The sequence below is a fragment of the Manacus vitellinus genome, unplaced genomic scaffold (genome assembly GCF_001715985.3).
Source record: "Manacus vitellinus isolate BGI_N305 unplaced genomic scaffold, ASM171598v3 scaffold_16_pilon, whole genome shotgun sequence".
Lineage (NCBI taxonomy): Eukaryota > Metazoa > Chordata > Aves > Passeriformes > Pipridae > Manacus > Manacus vitellinus.
This window is the reverse complement of record NW_021939189.1, coordinates 2,468,683-2,485,884: the sequence shown is the minus strand read 5'-3', so window position 1 is coordinate 2,485,884 and position 17,202 is coordinate 2,468,683. Positions and strand designations below refer to the sequence as shown.

General features: G+C 49.5%; 1 protein-coding gene across 6 annotated transcripts in view; it reads right to left on the bottom strand.

The window, feature by feature from the left end:
• Window positions 1-17,202, bottom strand: part of MEGF11 (multiple EGF like domains 11) — a 194,225-nt gene that overhangs the window by 1,595 nt on the left and 175,428 nt on the right. Inside the window, exons 22-25 of one of the 6 annotated variants that reach the window (XR_001920257.1) lie at window positions 11,410-11,476; window positions 6,631-6,687; window positions 1,238-1,420; window positions 213-419 (exon numbers count right to left, since the gene is read on the bottom strand). Coding sequence is in view for 4 of the 6 variants with exons in the window: in XM_018069598.1 (XP_017925087.1) it covers window positions 213-419; window positions 6,631-6,687; window positions 11,410-11,476 (331 nt within the window). In the remaining 2 variants the exon portion in view is untranslated. Of the gene's footprint in view, window positions 1-212; window positions 420-1,237; window positions 1,421-6,630; window positions 6,688-11,127; window positions 11,284-11,409; window positions 11,477-17,202 lie in introns of those variants that run through there. The other 5 variants (XM_018069598.1, XM_018069599.1, XR_001920258.1 and 2 more) reach the window with 5 other exon arrangements.

Below are 17,202 nucleotides of genomic sequence, written 5' to 3'. Positions count from 1 at the left end.
ATGATCCCTGTGAGTCCCTTTCAGCTCAGGATACCACCTCCACAGCTCTTAGCTCCCCAAATCAACACACCAGTGCTCAGGCCTTCCCCCCACTGCCAGTGTCTCCTTGCCCTGTGCCAAGTCCAGGTTACTTGTGTCAGGAAAGCAGAAAACCAGCCTCTGCACTGAACCCCCCAGCTGCTGGAGCAGCCCTCGTGCCACCCACTGCTTACCAACTTCGTAGATGTTTTTATTGGCTGTGGATGAAGTTGGCATTTCGGAGTACGGGGACTCCCTGTGACCAGGCGATTTCATTTCCACGTAGCTGCTCTCGGAGTGTTTGCAGGTTAAAATGGGGGGGTCTTTGATGGTGGCGTAGGGGTTTTCACTGCTGTTCAGGGAACAAGTGCTGGAGCTGCACACAGACTCTTTCATATAATCTGCAAAACAAGAGCGGGGTGGGAGCGTGAGGGTCGTTAGCTTAACTCAGTTAATTACAGCTGAGCCTCTGCAGGAAGGCTGGGGGTGACAAGGGGACAGGGGGTAAGGAGGATCCTCGACGCATCCAGCACAGACACCCGGCGCTTGTGCTCTGGGTGTTCCAGACCATTGCATCCACAACTCACTGGCAGGAAAGAAATGGAAACCTGCTCAGTACCGAAGGTTTTGCTGTAAAAGGTTCTAGCTGTCATTTACTGCAACGTTTAATCTGAGGTGGCAATGCCTTCCCTCCCTCCCCTAATTCCTAAGGAGCCGTGTTTAACCCCGCCCGGGACCACGAGTCGGCTCTGCAGGCAGGACCTTCTGCTGGGACTGGGGCTGCTGGGCCAGCTGCAGGGTGAGTGTCCCGGGGCTTTGGGCACATCCAAGGCCCTGTGTTGGAATGCACAGCTTTGCCACAGGCTCAGAACTGCACCAGTGCAGCCTTTGCATGTGTGGCCCCCTGAGAATTTGGGGTTATCCAGCATCCTACAGCTGGAACACTTGGGTTTCCACAGGGGGGGTCAATACTCTGTCTGAGCCTCACTTTTGCTCTGCTTTACCCCCCCATTGCTGCAAACACCTCCTGCTCCTCTCCCCTGGAGAGAAGGAGACGGTGACGGAGGTGCTATGTGGGGGGAACAAGAGCTGTGACCACCGGCCCGTGACCCTGGCTGGGCTGTGCCAGCCTGCTGCAAGGTACAGTGCCAGTCTTGCTTCAAAAAATAAAAAACAATAGAGAATAAATAAGTCTTAACATTGACAGTCAAGAACGTGCCATTGCTGCCGTGTGCATCCTGCTGGGCAGTGCCAGTAATTTAGAATTAGAGCGATGCAATGAAAGATGAGGCATTTTCTTGTGCTGGGTTACAGTACAAAGGCAGATCCTGGTATATATGAAATACTCCCGGTGAAATAGTGGGACTTGCAAAATAGCTGCAATCCCAGCTGCCCCCGCTGTCTAGTATGGGAGACAAAAAGAGAAATTCAGGTTAAGAAATGACAGACAACACGACATCGCTCCTCCCTTACAAACCTCGTCTCCGAGCCCCATCCTGCTCCCTCTCTCGCCAGGTTTGCTCCACTGGGTGTGATTCTCCCTCCACCAGCTCTGGGGTTGTGTCTGTCTGTGTCTGTGTGTCCATCACCCCCTGGGCCTGGTGCCCCTCGCCTCGGTTCAGCCCTGAGCAAGGTGCCAGGTCGTGCCCTGCCACCTGCACGAGGGGTTGCCTTTCTGGGTTCCAGTTCCAGGGACACCGGCAAGTCTGGAGAGCCCTGAGCTCTCAAGGTCAGTGAAACCAGCTCCACCACTAACAAACCAGCAGGACGTGCTGGGACCATCAGGGCTGGGAGGCTGGCAGAGGCCCTGGCACCACTGCAGTGTTTATTTACTTATAAAACTAAGAACCTCCTTGTCTGACCAGCCTGGGTGAGACTAGCAGTGCCTTTGCTTCCAAGTGAAACACGCCTGGTTTGGAACATCACAGCACGTGGGAACCAAGGAACACTGAAATTCCCTGGCTGTTGGACACAGGGTTTGGCCCTCCAGCTTCACCAACCCCTTCCCAGTACAAGTCAGGGGAAAATGCCCCATCCCATCCCATCCTTCTACAGGACGATGGAGCGACCCTGGGAGACCAAAGGCTCCTGCACATGAGTGAGCTCAGCATTGTTGGCCTTTGTTCTGTGTGTGTGACTCAAATTCAGGTGCCAGAGTCTGGGATCTGTTGGTGTGAGAGACGAGGAGACCATGGACAAGGACTAACAAATGAATTAATCCATTAATCAAAATCTTTGGATTGAAAAGACCTGTTTGGACTGGGCCTCAGCCTTCAGTCAGTGGGAGGGTTGTGCATGAGTGAACTCTGTCACGTGGACAAGGAGCCAGAGTGGGAGCAGTAACTGCTTCAGGGACACGGCTGGATGAGGAGACACTCATTCCTGAGGTTTTTATTCCATTCTCAGCCAAAGAAACTTGCTCCCTGGCAGCAAGTTACAGCTCCTGGTGGGTACTACAGGTCTGTAGTGCTTGTTAGGAGAGCCTGGGCAGCCTTCAACGAGCCAGCTCTACATTTTGGGGCAAGACAGGGAGATTATGACAAACTTCCTTCTCTGTCTCAAGCTGTGCTGCTGAGCAACACTTTTTGGGGCAAACCTTCATGGGGCAAAAGGCAGGATCCTCCCTGTGCCCTGAGTGTCCACTACAAAGCATTCCCTGTCGGCACCACGGCTGGGAGGGAACAAATCAAACCAGAGCTGGGCTTAGAATAATAAAATGTCAATTATAAAGGACTGGAGGCTACTACAGCAAAAAAGGGCCGAGTGAGAAATGCTGCTCCTGCAGAGCTGTGTTGGGTCAGTGCTGGTTTGTTCATGGAATTGGGCACATTGGAGCTGGCACAGGTAAAAATCCCAGCACATCAGCTATTTTATTAAGTCCAGCTCAGCTGCTTTTACTTTCCTAAGCTAAAATTCACCTGCCCTGCTGCCAGGGCTGACACTGCCTGCCAGGCAGGTGTCCCTCAGCACCAGCCCTGCCCTTCCCAGGACCGTGCAGGGAGACTCCCATCAAACACCCCCGAGGCTGCCCAGACTCGTTTGGCCTCTCCCAGGAACTGCCTTTCCCCAGAAGAGATTGGGAAACAACATGCCCAGGAGCAGATTCCCTCTGACGTAAACGGGAGCTCTGTGTCTACCCTGGGATCAGACCTTCGCTCTGGATACAATAAATATATTTTATGGAGCACCAGCCCATGTTTGGGAATGTGCTGCACACCAGGGAGCCATCAGCCCACCAGAAACACTGTGGGCAGGATCATGGAGAATTTAAGGGATGGAGAAACAGCTGAGTTACTTTGTTATTAAGGTAATTTGGGGATAATTAAGAAGTCTGGCATCGATTGTCAGATTTCATTTCATGAATTAATTTAACCAGAACAAGGGTGTTTAGAAATTCTCAGCCCGTGGTGCTGCAGGCCCTGTGTGAGCTCTGGCCATGCTGCCTCCTCATCCTCCCCTGTACCCACAGGGAGCTCTCATGGAGGTGGAAGCTCAGCTCGACCCATGGCACCGTCACCACAGTGCTGGGACTCACTGGAAGCACTGGATCAGCTGGACTTCCAGAGAAATATGGGGAATATGCTCTAATTTTGCATTCCCTGCCTTCTATGTTGCCTGGATACCAATCACCAGACCTTTGGAGGGTTTATTTTTGTTAGCAGGCACTGGAAATGGCCCTCCCACAGACTGGGTTCCTCTCTTTTGCCCTGAATTTCCCCTGGCATCCTAATGACAAGCCTTGGAACCTACTGCCCCACTGGAAGTGCTGAGGAAAGGTGCTGCACACAGGTAGAACCTGCTGTTCCTGCTATTTAATCCCCCTTAGGGATGCCATGCCTTGCTGGCTCTGCTGTCCCTGTCCTGCCCAATCCTGGCTGCTGCAGGGACAGTAGCACAGCAAGGGCTCAGTGTTGCTGTTCAGGAGTGGGGACACATCCTGTACAAACCCCAGATGAACCAGGCTGAACCCTGAGATTAGTGCTTCCAGCTCCAGGGATTTTCCTGGCTGTTGTGCAAAGAGTAGGGCTTTTTTCCTTAAAATGTTACTGCCTGAGGTCACATTATTCCACCAGTGCATCAGCACTCATTTAAAAAAAATACTTCTAAAAAATACAAAAGGACTCAGCTGCAAGGAAAAGCTTGGAAATGGTGTCACTGAGCACCATGCACGGGAAAGAAGCTGCTCAGAAAGCTGCTCTGGAAATCTTGTGACTGTTCAGCCCCTGTCACCAGGTGCCACCACTGTGCCACCCAGCCCCTTGCTGCTCCTCTCTGTCAGACACTGGGAGCAACCCTGGCAAACCCAAACCTCTGTGCCTGACCCCCTGCACTCCACTGGCAGCATTCCTTGTGTCAGGCTGCACAGGGAACACCCTTCTCCTGGTGTCCTGCTCTGGGGCAGCCCCCAGCCAGCCCCGAGGAGGAGAACTGGGGAAGGGGGTGGTGGTGCAGGACCACCAGAGCTTGACCTCAGCCCCAGGTCCCTGCGCCCCCTCCCAGGCTCTGAGCCGGTCCAGGAGCACCAAACACCACTTTCAGCTGCAGGAGAAGCTTTCCCCAGCTGGACCACACAGGTGGGAAAGGACCAGGTTTTTAAAGTGGATGAAAGCAGATAAAAACCAAGCCCCCGCCCACCCAGCCTCTCTGCTGACACAATCCAACTGGTTGGGACTGGGAGTTTCTCCATCTTTCAGAGGAATTTGGTGAGTCAGGGCTAACTCTGCACCTGGCAGGGCAGGAAGAGCTGCAAGCTGAGCATGGGGCACATTCCCAGCTCCTTTTGGAAGGAATTCCCCTGGGACTGGGGGTGCCCACGCTGCCCCAGAGCCCCGGGGCTGCCTAGGTCCAGGAACTGACCTTCAGATGGGACTGTGGGAACCTTCAGCCAGCCACAGGCAGCTGCTTCTGAGAACCCTCAGCTGCCAACTGCCTGCAGGTAAGCTCCCCAAAATCCCTGGGAAGCCAGGTGTGTCCCTGTGTCCCAGCACTCTGCCCCTGCCAGCGCCAGCCGTGCCCGTCTGAGGCAGCTGAGCAGCACAAAGAACTCCCCAGCTGCCCTGACATGGCTTCTGGGCCTGATTTTTCCATTTATAAGGAGATAAACATGTAAAAGAAATGGTTCAGATCCTAAATAATAAGCAAAATACGTAGGAACAGAAAATACATTTCATAGTTCCCTCTCACTGGGATTCTTTTCCTCTGTTCCCACTGGTTCCCCTCTGTGTGATTGTGCCTATGGATGGGAGCTCCTGCTGCATGTGTTTCAAGCAGCTTTTAAACCTTGTAAACACAGTAATTTACTTTAAACTAATTAAATTAATAGTTCCATGTAAAGAGAACAACTAGCTATAATGTAATAAGATTTTTCTTCTGAAAAAGAGAATCACTGAAGGAGCTGAAACCAGTGGATTGAGTATATTGTATATAATATATATCATATATGTACATAACCCTTTTAATATTTTAATTCTAGCTTTCTTAAGAAAGACTGGGTCATGGATTGTTGGTTTCCTTTGGTGTTTCTGTGCAGTAAGGTGAATTTTTAGCAAATATTGCACCACTGTATTTTGAAAAGAGCAGCTACAAAGTGATTATTGACCTCTAAGCCTGGCTACAGGCTGATCATTGCTTTGTGTGAGGAACAGCTTTGGATATTCCTTGTTAGTTCAGATAAAGGTGTGGCTCTGGAGCACCTCAGGCCTGGCAGAGCAGTGGGGGTCTGGAACCCAGCTCTGTGTGAGGTTCTGCCCCCACGACTCAGCCAAGAGCAGCTCCAGGACATTACTGTGGTAGTGCCCTCCTTGGCTGATGGAGGGACATTCCCAGGCATGTACAGACACAACAGCCTTGGATTCACAGCAAGGACCTCAGCCTGAATCCTGCCTATTCCCAGGACACAGATTCCTTGCTCCACCTTCTGGAGCACAAGTTCCACGTGCTAAATCCCAGCCCGACCTGCCAGGAGCTTGTGGGAACCACTGTGCCAAGTGCTCCCGTGGTCCAGGCATAACTGGAATGTTTTGAATGTAAACCTGGAGGACAAGTGAAATGTAAAACCAGCGGGCCCTGTGCTCAGGACTCATCCCGGATCCCTTTTTAGACCTGCCCTGGAGTCAGTGCCCATAACTTCTCCTGCCATGTGAGGGGTCAACGACCTCAGGGAGGGCTGTTCTCCAGCTCTGCTCCAAATCCCTCTCAGCAAAGGGCACGAGGCAGGGGCAGCTTGTTTTCCAGGGGCTTTGCTTAAGCTCAAGATGGCCAAGAGCAGGGAAGCACCCCAGGCTGTCCTCAGCAGCTGCCACCAGATCCTTGTGGGTGGCCAGTGGGTCCTACAAGAGTGTCCCCTGCCCAGCCAGCTCCACCTGCCCCTCCTGCCCTGCAGCTGAGCCCTCCCTTTAGCCTTGTGCTGCTGTGCCAGGCAGGAGCCTGTGGCCCTGGGAAGCCTGAATCCATAATTCATGGCCCCAGGAGTGCTGCCAGCAGGCAGCTTGTGTGGGTCATGGCTCTGTCCCTCCCTGTCTCTCCCGGCCTCTCTCCCAGGGGCTCCTATCTCACCTCTTCTAGGACACCCTCCTCACACCTGGCAGGGTTCTGCAGCACTGGATACCATACCTTTGAAGCTTTTTTCCATTATGTATGTGTTCTGACGTCTATCCATCCCACAAGCACCTGCATAAAAATGATATATAATGGAAAACAAATAAATATTTATGTAAATTGGATTGCTTTGACTACTGAGCAGCATATATTCTTCCCTCTAAACTGTACATCAGGGCCCTCATTTAGGGAGGCTCTTAAGCACATCCTGAGCCGTGAGCACACACTCAGCTTCAGTGGGGAGTCTGTGCACGCCTGGAATTCTGCATGTGCTTAAGAGCTTCCCTGAAGGGAGGGCTTTCCTGCAGCAGGGTTACCAAGAACAGCCATCCATCAGGAGATCAGGAAAAAATCATCTGCTGGTACATTCATTACTGAAACACTGGCTTGGATTAGTGAAAGAAGCCTGAAACGTGTCCTTTCCAGCCTGAGTCTGCAGGTTGTGTTGCATCACTCTGTGACTAATTTTAGGCTTTGTTTTGTTTGTGGATAGTGGGTTATTTGACTCACAGCCTTAGATCTGAGGTGTTTACAATCTGCTTGAATTACCTACTATGACTTTGCTCATAAATTTGCACGGTTCAATAACTGATGTGACAACAGTCCCTAAGTGCCCACTGTGGTCTGACAGTGCAGAGAGCTGTGCCTCCATAGGAACTTGCTCTTCCTCATGGAAGCAGAGACAGAAGGGGATGGGAACCTCTTTCATTTCCACTATTGCAGATTACCCTCGATATCAATCAAAAGGCAAATCTAATGTAAGCCTTTAAATCTCTGTAACTATAGAGTCTGGTATTTCTTATTGACTAGGAAAATCAATACAAATTTGGTTACTGAGAAATGTCTTTGTGTCTTATGGGATTCCCAGTCAAGTAACTCAGTTAGGCTGGGAAAAGAGCCCTGCAAACAGTGTGTCCCAGAGGCTTCACAGCTATTTGTCCTTGAGTGTCCTCTGGTCTCTGCAGAAAAGTTGTCACAGCCACAGGCAGTGCTGTACCAGTGCCTTTATCAGCACACCTTTGGGTTTTTTGCTAAATAAGGAAAATGACTGAATTAGACAATAAATGTGTGAGTGGCACATCAAAGACAAGCCAACCCCTCTGCTCTGGCTCTCAGAGCTCAGCCCTGAGCACAGGAACAGGGCTGGTGGTGCATGACCACCGTGCTCCCTGTGATGGGGCCCTTCCCCTTCTGGCCAAGAGTGACCCCCCAATCCATTGGAGCACCTTCTGCTTTGTTTTCCACCTCTGATCCTGAGCCAATTCCTGATGCAGAGGGCAAGGCTGACTGGGAGGTAAGGGAAGCTCTGTCACACAGCAGGATTAGCTCAGTGCTGGTTTTCTCTCCTGCCAGGGCAGAGTCCCAGGCGAGGAGGATGGAGCTAATTCATCCCTTGGCTGCCATCCAAGAGGACTGGGCTCCCTTTCCCAGCAGTGGAGCTCCCCAAGGCCATCCCTGGTGATCACACGGCCTCCTGCCAGGGCTGAGCAAATCTCCAAGGGCAGGAACACCAAGCAGTGTTTGGGCAGCTTCACATGGTGCCTCCAGCAAGGAGAACTCACACCAGGCTGGGGTGGGAGCAGCTGGAGAGCTCCCAACAGGTCACAGCGGGGAGGGGCTGTGGCAGGGAAGCAAAGGGGACCCAGGCTGACCCATAGGGAGGGCTCTTGGGAGCCCTACATGACCCTTCCCAACCTATTCCCTGTAATTCTGCCTTTAGTTTTCTCTTTTCTCTCTTATGATACTGCGGGTTTATGACCCGTTTTTGTGTATTCGCTGTGCTCCTCAGGAGGTGAAATGAATGATGGACACATTATTCTTTAACCTGCAGAAGTCATTAATGTGGAAAAGTCCTAAACAGGCCAGGAATGTGGCATTTTATGAAAGTCCAGGTTTAACTTTGAAGCTAAATTATCTGCTGGGTGAAATCAGGGTCTCAGCTGGAAATACTTTTCCACACCTCTTGGCTTTGAGAAAAATGCAGAGTCAGCTGTGAATCAAACTTAGTGGCTTTGGTCCTTTGGAATAAATTCAGCTTCGAGTCCCTCACGATGGGCTGCAAATCACACTTTAGTCTCTGCATCAAGGACTGCTGTTAAAAAAACATTACACATAAAACTGTTTTTGCTGCAGCTCACTGTGCCCAGCACTGCAGCCAACGAGCACAACAACCCTCCCTGAACTCAGGATGTGGTTCAGGAGTTTTGACTCCCCTGGGAGAGGAGCTGGAAGCTGGAATCTGCCACTGCTCAGTGCAGACAGGACTAGAGCAGCAGAGATCAGTCAAATTCCTGTTCTGCAGCAGGAGATGGAGACCAGAGAACTTTGCAAAGCCAAGCCCCTCCTTGTAACTAGGACTGGGCTGCCTTGGGAAGGCAGTGACACACAGGGAGGTGACAAAACTGCCTCTTCTTGGCACCAGAGTCCCCAAACTCTGATCTCTCAAGCCCATGTCCATGGGAATTACTCGTGCTCATCCCTAGAACAGACAAGACCAGCTCTCTGACAAAGCCCCATATTTGAAGCTCACAAGCAAATGTGCCAGTAGTGAAAATACAGGCTTTGTCCCTGCCTTCCCCACTTGGAAAGAAAGAACATGAACCTGGCAAACAAAAGTCCTGCAAAACAGGTAGAACACCTGCAGCCTGGTGAGATCCACTGGAATTAAGAAAACTCCTTATGACTGCGGGTTTTAGAAGGTGAGTGTCCGAGTTAACTTTCACATAGGTATTCTTACAATATCCTTTCCCTAAACTATAATTAATATTTAGGACACCTGCAAATTCCAACAAGCCTACAGACACCCCTGTGAGCCTGCTGCTCCTCATCTGGTTGGTCCCATCCTTTGGAATCACTGCCACAGTCGGAGGGGTCGCTGGCAGGGGGGTGACCAGAAGAGCTGAAGGTTTCCATCCATTCCAAATTTCTCTTCACTATCTCTTCCATCTCCCTTTAAGTTCTCCCCCACCTCTTGCTCACTTAGACCTCTGCTCTCCAGGACATTTCAGGGTCACAGCACAGGAGCTGTGCAGTTGTCCAAGGCCATTTTAACTCTTTTTAACTGAATCCAGCCCTGCCCAATGCTTGGCTGCTCTTCCAGAGCACGAGCTGGGGCATCTGTGTCATAAACCTAAGGCTGGAAGTGGGATAAGAAGGTGCATCATGTCTTTAACTGTGGTACTTCCATGCCTGATGCAGTTTGAAGGTCAAGATCCCCTCTGTGACTCCACGGGGCTTCACTAATATTTTGTGTTTACAACTCAACATTGAAGATTTTCACTTCTTTTCTGAAATTTGCACAGGTGGAATCTGCAGCTTTTATTGCACCAAAGTAATACCGAGAAATGAAAACATTTTACAGTTTCATATAAAAATGGCCTTGATCTGAGCAAGAACTCAACATTATGAAAGTCAGCATGAGCAGACATTAATTCTGGTACTGAAAAGGAAGAAAAAAAAAAATCTCATTTTCATCAATTACTGTGAAAAAAAGAAAGAAAAAGGTATCCTGGATGCAAAAATGTCATGGGAGAAACTGAGTGTTTTGCAGGAGACCACTTAGCTAAAAGCTAAAGTATTTAGCACTTCTTACTGCAGAGGCATTTGGCATTGCTTCTGCCAGTAAAATAAAATGCATGAATGCAGGACAGATGTGGCACACAGGGAGCTCAGGACACAGCAAGATAAACACAAATAAAGCAAATAAGTGTGCAAAAAAAAGTAGCAAAACGGTAAAAGGAAAATTAACTTGATCTGAGGAGCATTTGGAAACCCTGACCCTCCCGGCCCCCATGTCATGTACAGATAAGCACAACAGCAGTTCTGCAGGTTATTATACAGCAAAGCACATTAATGGTTTTAATGATGAGAAGGTTTTGCACTGAAGCTTGACAGGTTTGTGATTTTCCTGATGCAGGGAAGGCCTGATCTCTGGAGCGAGGCCTGGGGTGTGCCAGGAGCTGTGACAGGATGTGATGCCTGGTGCTGCCCTGGGCTCATTCCTGTGCCACGTGAGCTGGGAGATAGTTGACCTTAAAAATCCCATAATACCCCTTAATGCTGCACTTTCCCCCCCTACAGCATATTTTCAGTAAGATATCAGTAATCCCAGCAAAGGAAAGGGCAAATGGCTTCTCTGCCACTGAGAAGCCAAACTCCAAGTGCTCAGATAGGAAAACAAATACCATCCAAAGCACTAAATCTGGGCAGGACTTGAGCTAAGAGCTGCTGAAAACCCTGTTAAAACTTAAGCCAGGGAGAATAAACTCAGGAAAGGTAATTAAACTTCACTCTTGGCTTGGCTGCACCGGCTGGTGGTTGAGAATTGCCTGAGAAGGGGGCAGGGTGTGATTTACTGGGAGATAAGGGCGGATGGCACGGCCCAGCTCCCACAGAGGCTCCACACCTCCATCAACATGCCAGCATTTAGTGCTGAGCTTTATTAAGCATGAAAGAAAAGGAAAAACAAAACCAAAAAAAAAAATCCCAAATCTGAATTTTTAATGTCCTCGGTCAGTCCTTAAAAAAACATTTATGGAGTAGATGATGGCGATTCAACCCAGCAACCTTGGGAGGGAGGCTGGAATGAATATTGACTCTGCTCTCCTAGTCTGTGGTTTGTGGTAAAGGAAACAATTCTCAATTCTCCACCTTTCACTGCTGGAAATTCTGATGGTGAAATAAAGACAACAACAATATTCATCATTATTGTTAATGCCTTTATGAAAGGCTGACTTGGGTCTGGAATTGCTCTAAAGTCTACTAAAGTGATTAAAGTGTTTAAAAATTACTGACCTAGTTCATTCAGATAGCTGTAGGGTCTCCAGTCTGCAGTTTCTCTGTCAAGGATTTTGTTACTGAGCTGTTCAAAAAGTATGATAATGGGTTAATGCTGGAAGAAACAGACAGTTCCCACCCGAGACTCCAGCCCAAGGATGTCAGGAATAAAAATGGGAGATGACTGTTACCTTGGCCTCACATTTCAGCCCTTTATCTATATGGGTTTGACAACTGTTCACTAGTATTAGGGAAAATCACAAAGGAAAGTCACTTCACCAAGCAATGAACAAAAACATGCTGGAAAATTCAGGATTTCCTTGAGTACCACGACTTGGATGCCTGTGGACATGGAGTGACATGCTGGCAGCTCCAAAATAACTGATGGAGATGGATGGATCAAACCCACCCACATCAGCATGCAAAGAGGGGCTGCTTGGAACTGAGGGGATCTGCTGAGACATCTGTGTGTTCAGTGACAAGAGATGGGATGGTGACAGAGTTCTCTCAATTCAAGGAAAATCACTTTGGCAACAGTGAAGCACAAAGCCCTGTGCAGATCTGCCAGCGAGGAGAGGAGCCCAGGGCTGCCATCCAGATGCTGCTGCTGGAAAAACACCTCTCCCAGCATGGCAGCTGGGACCCTCTGTGTGCCTGAGGCATGGAATGGACACATCCCACGTTGCCGTGGTGGGAATGCCTGGAAAAGGCTGCTGGTGTATTGACCATCCCTGTCAATGTGCTCTGGGTTTCTCTGCCGTCTGTCGAAGCCTCACTGAGCAGAACGATGGCCAAACACAACACCAAGGCAGGCACAGGGGATTTGGGGCTCTGGGGTGAGCTCTCTGTGGTCAGTGGAAGGGGAGGGGCTGCTGTTTGGGGGTACAAGGCTCCTCTGGCCTGGGGCACCACAGCAAAAAGGGGCTCTACCACTACAAAGCCCCTGGTGATCAGCAAGTGACCCTGCAAGGAGGGTCTGGGAATCACTGTAGTTGCTAAAGCTGCCAAGTTTTCCACCTTCATGTTCTACCCTTGAAAGCCACACCTGATGCAATACAGCTGGTCCTGAGGAGGAGTCAATTCAAGAGCAAATCCCACCCCTGTTTCTAAAAAATTAATTATGAATCCATCATTGCTCTCCCGTGTCTGCTTCCACACTGGGAAGCCTCCTGCCTCTCTTCAGAGGGTTCAGCTCTGCTATTTTACTGTATTTACAAGAAAATGCTTAACAAAAAGGAGGTTAAAACTGAAAGAAAGTATTCAAAATTACCACAGCATTTCATTGTTCCTGACCTCTCATTAATTTTTGCTTAGCTTTCTCGGTGGGTTTTTAGATCTGGAACAAAGAAAAACCCCACTGATGTATTGAGGTCTGTTGGGATATTAAATCCCAGCTGACACCCAGCACCTACAGCCACAGTCCAAAGGTGTTTTCACCCACCTTCACAGTCCTGTCCAACAGCCCTCAGTGCCACAGCCACCCCCCCGAGGGTGCAGCCCCATGTTGTCCCTGTGCCTGCAGTGATCCTGCTGTCCCTGGGCACCGAGGAAGCTCTGCAGGAATCTTGGAGTCCTCCAGCACTCCTGGAAATTCCTGATGTGCCACCTGAGGGAAGGGGGACATAGCCCTGTGCTCTCAGGACATGTAGTCAGGTGTGGTCACAAACGTGGTCCCGTTGTGCCACCAGCCCAGGAGCCCATTCCAAACCCATCCAAACCTGACTGGCTGAAGGAGACTCTGCTGAGGAGCCACCAGTGCTGACCTTGCACGAGGCATTAATTCAGGGCAGTCTGTGCCCTGTGCTGAGTGGGAAGTGCAGCCAGATGATCCTCACAGTCCCCTGAGGCCCTGCAGCCCATGAATCTGTCACCAGGCAGCTCCAGTGATTGCTGTGTCCGGGGCTCCTCCTGCTCCTTCTCGTTTTTTGTCCATGTTCCCACGCAGGTAACTCGTGCCATCAGCTCATCAGGCACCTCTGCTCCAGCTGCTCTCCTCAAGGACGTGCCCAGAGCAGGGGGACAGCTGATAAAGCTGCTTGTCTGCAGCATTTCCAGAGCAATCCCTGCCCCAGAGCAGTGGCTGTGGCTGCACATTCCTGCTCCTGGCACGGGCTGTGCGTTGGCATCTCCCAGCTGATGGCACAGGAGCCATTTCTTTATCCTTGAACAGCTCCTGGTGCTTCCCCCAAACTGGGAATGGACAGCCTGGCAGCAGGCACAGGTATGGAGCAGTGGGGCAGTCAGGCAAACAGCAATGGCAAGGGCATGAGGAGCAGATCAGCTTGGAATGTGGCCACTGAAGGAGGAATCCTGGCCCAACACACCTTGGCACATCAGTTCTCAGAGCCCATGGCTTCGTCCTTCTCTTCAGAACTCGCAGCCAGAACACAAATGCTGATTTCCAACCCAGCTGCACCACTTAGAGCACATTTATTAAAGTCTTGGGGTTTCTATTAAAAGCTCTGGGTTTGCAGGATTTATAAATCAGCTCACAAACCTAAAATTTGGCATGAAGAGCTACAGGCTAGAATTGATTTTTTTTAATGAAATGATTTGGGGACATTTCTAAGTTTCTCTGAATGCAGCAATTAGGAAGAAATGTGATTATAGCTGTCTCTTTGTGCTACTATCATTTCTTAACACACTATAATTTGTTAACTTTTTTTTTTTTAAGATAGAAAATACTTCAATTTTTAGTGTGAAGCAAAATTGCTTTTCTGAAGGAAGAAATCCTTCACAATAAATTTCTCCATTAAAATCCCTAGCTGGTAATTTTAGCAATTTGGTTAAAACTACCTCACATCTGGCAACTTTTCCTTTAAGATCAATGAGACACCAGCATGAGCAAAGCAAAGTCATTCTCTGCCTGGCTGAAATAGCTGCCTAGATGACAGTGGCCACCTGATCACCCCCAGCCATTTGTCAATGCCCAGGTTTTTGAAGTCCATGGTGATTAGGCAAAGAAGCTCTGGCAGGAGCTCCATCATACCTTTATCCTCCAGGAGAGCAATCAATAAGAGCTTTGCCATTAATTTCCCTGACTACTGGCTTCAGATTTCCATGGTCCAAGCCAGTGCTGCTCAGTTTTCATGCCCATCCTGGATGCTCTGCAGCCATTCTGTATTTGCAGCCTTCCTTTTTTCCTGGGCAAGTTTTAGTCAAAGGTGCTTTAATGATGCTTTCTGTGGCTGAATTCCTTTTTATGAGCTGGGTGACATCCAGTCAGACCATTTCCAGTGACCTCTGTTTTGCAGTTTCTAATTTTATGTGAAGTCTTTGGTAGAATTTAGAACTTCCTTTAATAGATGTGAAACTGCTGGCTTTAAAAATTCAGGACATCTAATAGCAATTGATTTTTATGATGTCTGTAGAAACCAGCAACACCTGGAAGGGGGTGAGGGTGGAATTATGAGCTTTGCAAAAGCTCAAGGTGAGAATCCTCCATTTGCTTGTGACCATTGCAGCAGCCCCATGCTTTATACAGAGGAATCTTCACAAGCTTTGCAGTGCTCAGTAAAAGTGAGATATATCCCCACTTTAATGCACAACTCAAAAACTCAAATATAGAGCTGGCATTGAAGCCCTGAGAGTGGTTCTGCCAAATGCCCTCTGAGAAAAATAGGTCCTCAGCATCTGAAATCTGGTCTTCAGCTCAAGCAGTGAGAGCTCTGATGTGAAGACACAGGTGTGGAGGTGGGAGTGTATCTCTGTTTATCTGCTTTGGAAAATCTGCTGCATTAATTTTGTGGCACAATTTCACTCCAGTTCATGTCTGACACCCCTGGGTAACTCGCAGCATCACCATTATTTGCTGCTCCACGTGTCATTAGAAAAAAAGGCCAAACTTTTGTAGGAGCAAAGGTCAAGTTTTGGCTTCACTTAAAGTGACAGTAAAATATCTCTTGACTTCAATGGTTCCAGCGTGTCACCCAAGCTGACCTGGCAAACCCACTCACACGTGGAGAGCAGTTACTTGTGCAAGGTGTCCAGCACTGGAATGCTGGAGCCTCTGCCTCCTCCTTAACCCCAGAGATGCAGATCCATTCTCCTGGACCTTGCACAGAGACAGAGCTCAGCCCAACAAGCTCCTGCTGGCAGCTGGAACAGGCTTCAGGGACACAGGACTGGAAGGGCTTTGATCACGGAGTCCCTGAGTCCTGCTGCCTTTTACTGCAGACACCCAGGCACATAATCCTTTAGATAGCTGATCAAGCTCCATTTTAAGAGTAATCAGATTTCTTTGTCCCATTAGTCTTCCTAGGAAGCTATTCCAAAATCTCACTGATCTGATGTTAGAAATCTAATTTCCAGCTTCAATGCATTCGTGGCCAGTTCATCCTCATTTGTTCTCGTGCCAGGGCTGTCATCCCACTTCAATAGCTCCCCTCCCTCCTCGTGTTTACCTTGCTGTATTTAGAGATGGCAATCATGCTCCCCCTCAGCATTCATTCTGCCACATAAAAGCAGCCAAGCCTTTTTTTAGTCCCTTCTCATACTCTCCCCCTTCTCCTCCCACTTGTTTTCCTCCTGCCTGTGTTCCAGTCCCTGCTCCACTGGCACAACCACCCTGCCCTGTGGGTTTTAATGCCTCCACCTGTATTTGTCTCTCAGCAACTTCAATGATTTACCTCCAGGACATGTGTAGGGTCCTGAGCAGTGGCCAAATGTCTGTCTGGCAGAGGGAAATGAGGAGGTGAGACACCTTTCCCCGGTCCTAGGAGGGATGTGGGAAGCTGGGCACTGCTCCCATCCTATGCAGACAGACCCATCTCCCAAAGTGAGGTTCTCAGTGCAGTGCTGGGCCCTTCAGCTCCTGCCCTCAGCCACCCTCACCCACCTCCTTCCCTGGGGGAGGTACCACCGTGCCCCCTGAGAACAGCAGGGAACAGCCACAGCGCCGGGCAGCTGTGCTGGGAGCCCTGGAGCCAGGGATCCTGGAGCTGGGAGAGGAGAGCAGGAAGGAAAACAGGAATAATATGTGTGGAGTTGGGTGAGAAAAGGAAATAGGAATAGGAAATACAATAAAATATTATTATAGGAATAGGAAAAGAGAATAGGAAAAGAGTTGTGAAAAAACCAAAGATAACAGAGTGGAGAGAACACCAAGGGAAGAAGAGAGAAAAGGCAAAATAAGACACAGAAAGAGAGGAGAGGAGAGGGAGAGGGAGAGGGAAAGGGAGAGGGAGAGGAGAGGATGGGGGAACACAGGAGAGAAACCCCTCCTCAGACTGCAGCAAGGGCTGCATCTCCCGTGTCCTGCCTTGTATGTGGCTCAAGCTGTCTCTGAGGGCAGGGAGAGAGGAATGGCTCCAGTCCATCACCCCAAGGCATGATCTCCTTGGGGAGATAACACATCCAGGGCTCTGGCTCAGCACTTCAGAGATTCCTCTGCCATTTCTTTTCATTTTGCATCTGTGCTGGTTCCTTTGTGACCCCAGCTGGCACCATAAAGAAATGAATCCTCCAAGTACAACTTGTGCACATTTCTCTGCAGAAAGTGGGAATGGCACCAGGCAAACTGATTTGGAAATGAACTCGTTAAGGCAGCCAGTGGGGCTTTATGTGCTCCTTTGTCTCACTTGGCTGGAGAGCTGCAGACAGACAAAGCTTGTTTTTGGCCATCTCAGCTCTTCAGTACTGCAGAGCATTCCCATTAATAAGTGAGATGCTGAGAGAGCTAAAGGAAATATCAGGCCATATATTGAGATAAACACCCTGAAAATACTAAATCCATTGGTTTTTCTTTCAGTGACTACCAGGACAAGCTGCTGACTGACTCTGGACAGCCAGTGCTGCAAGCAGGGGGAGCAG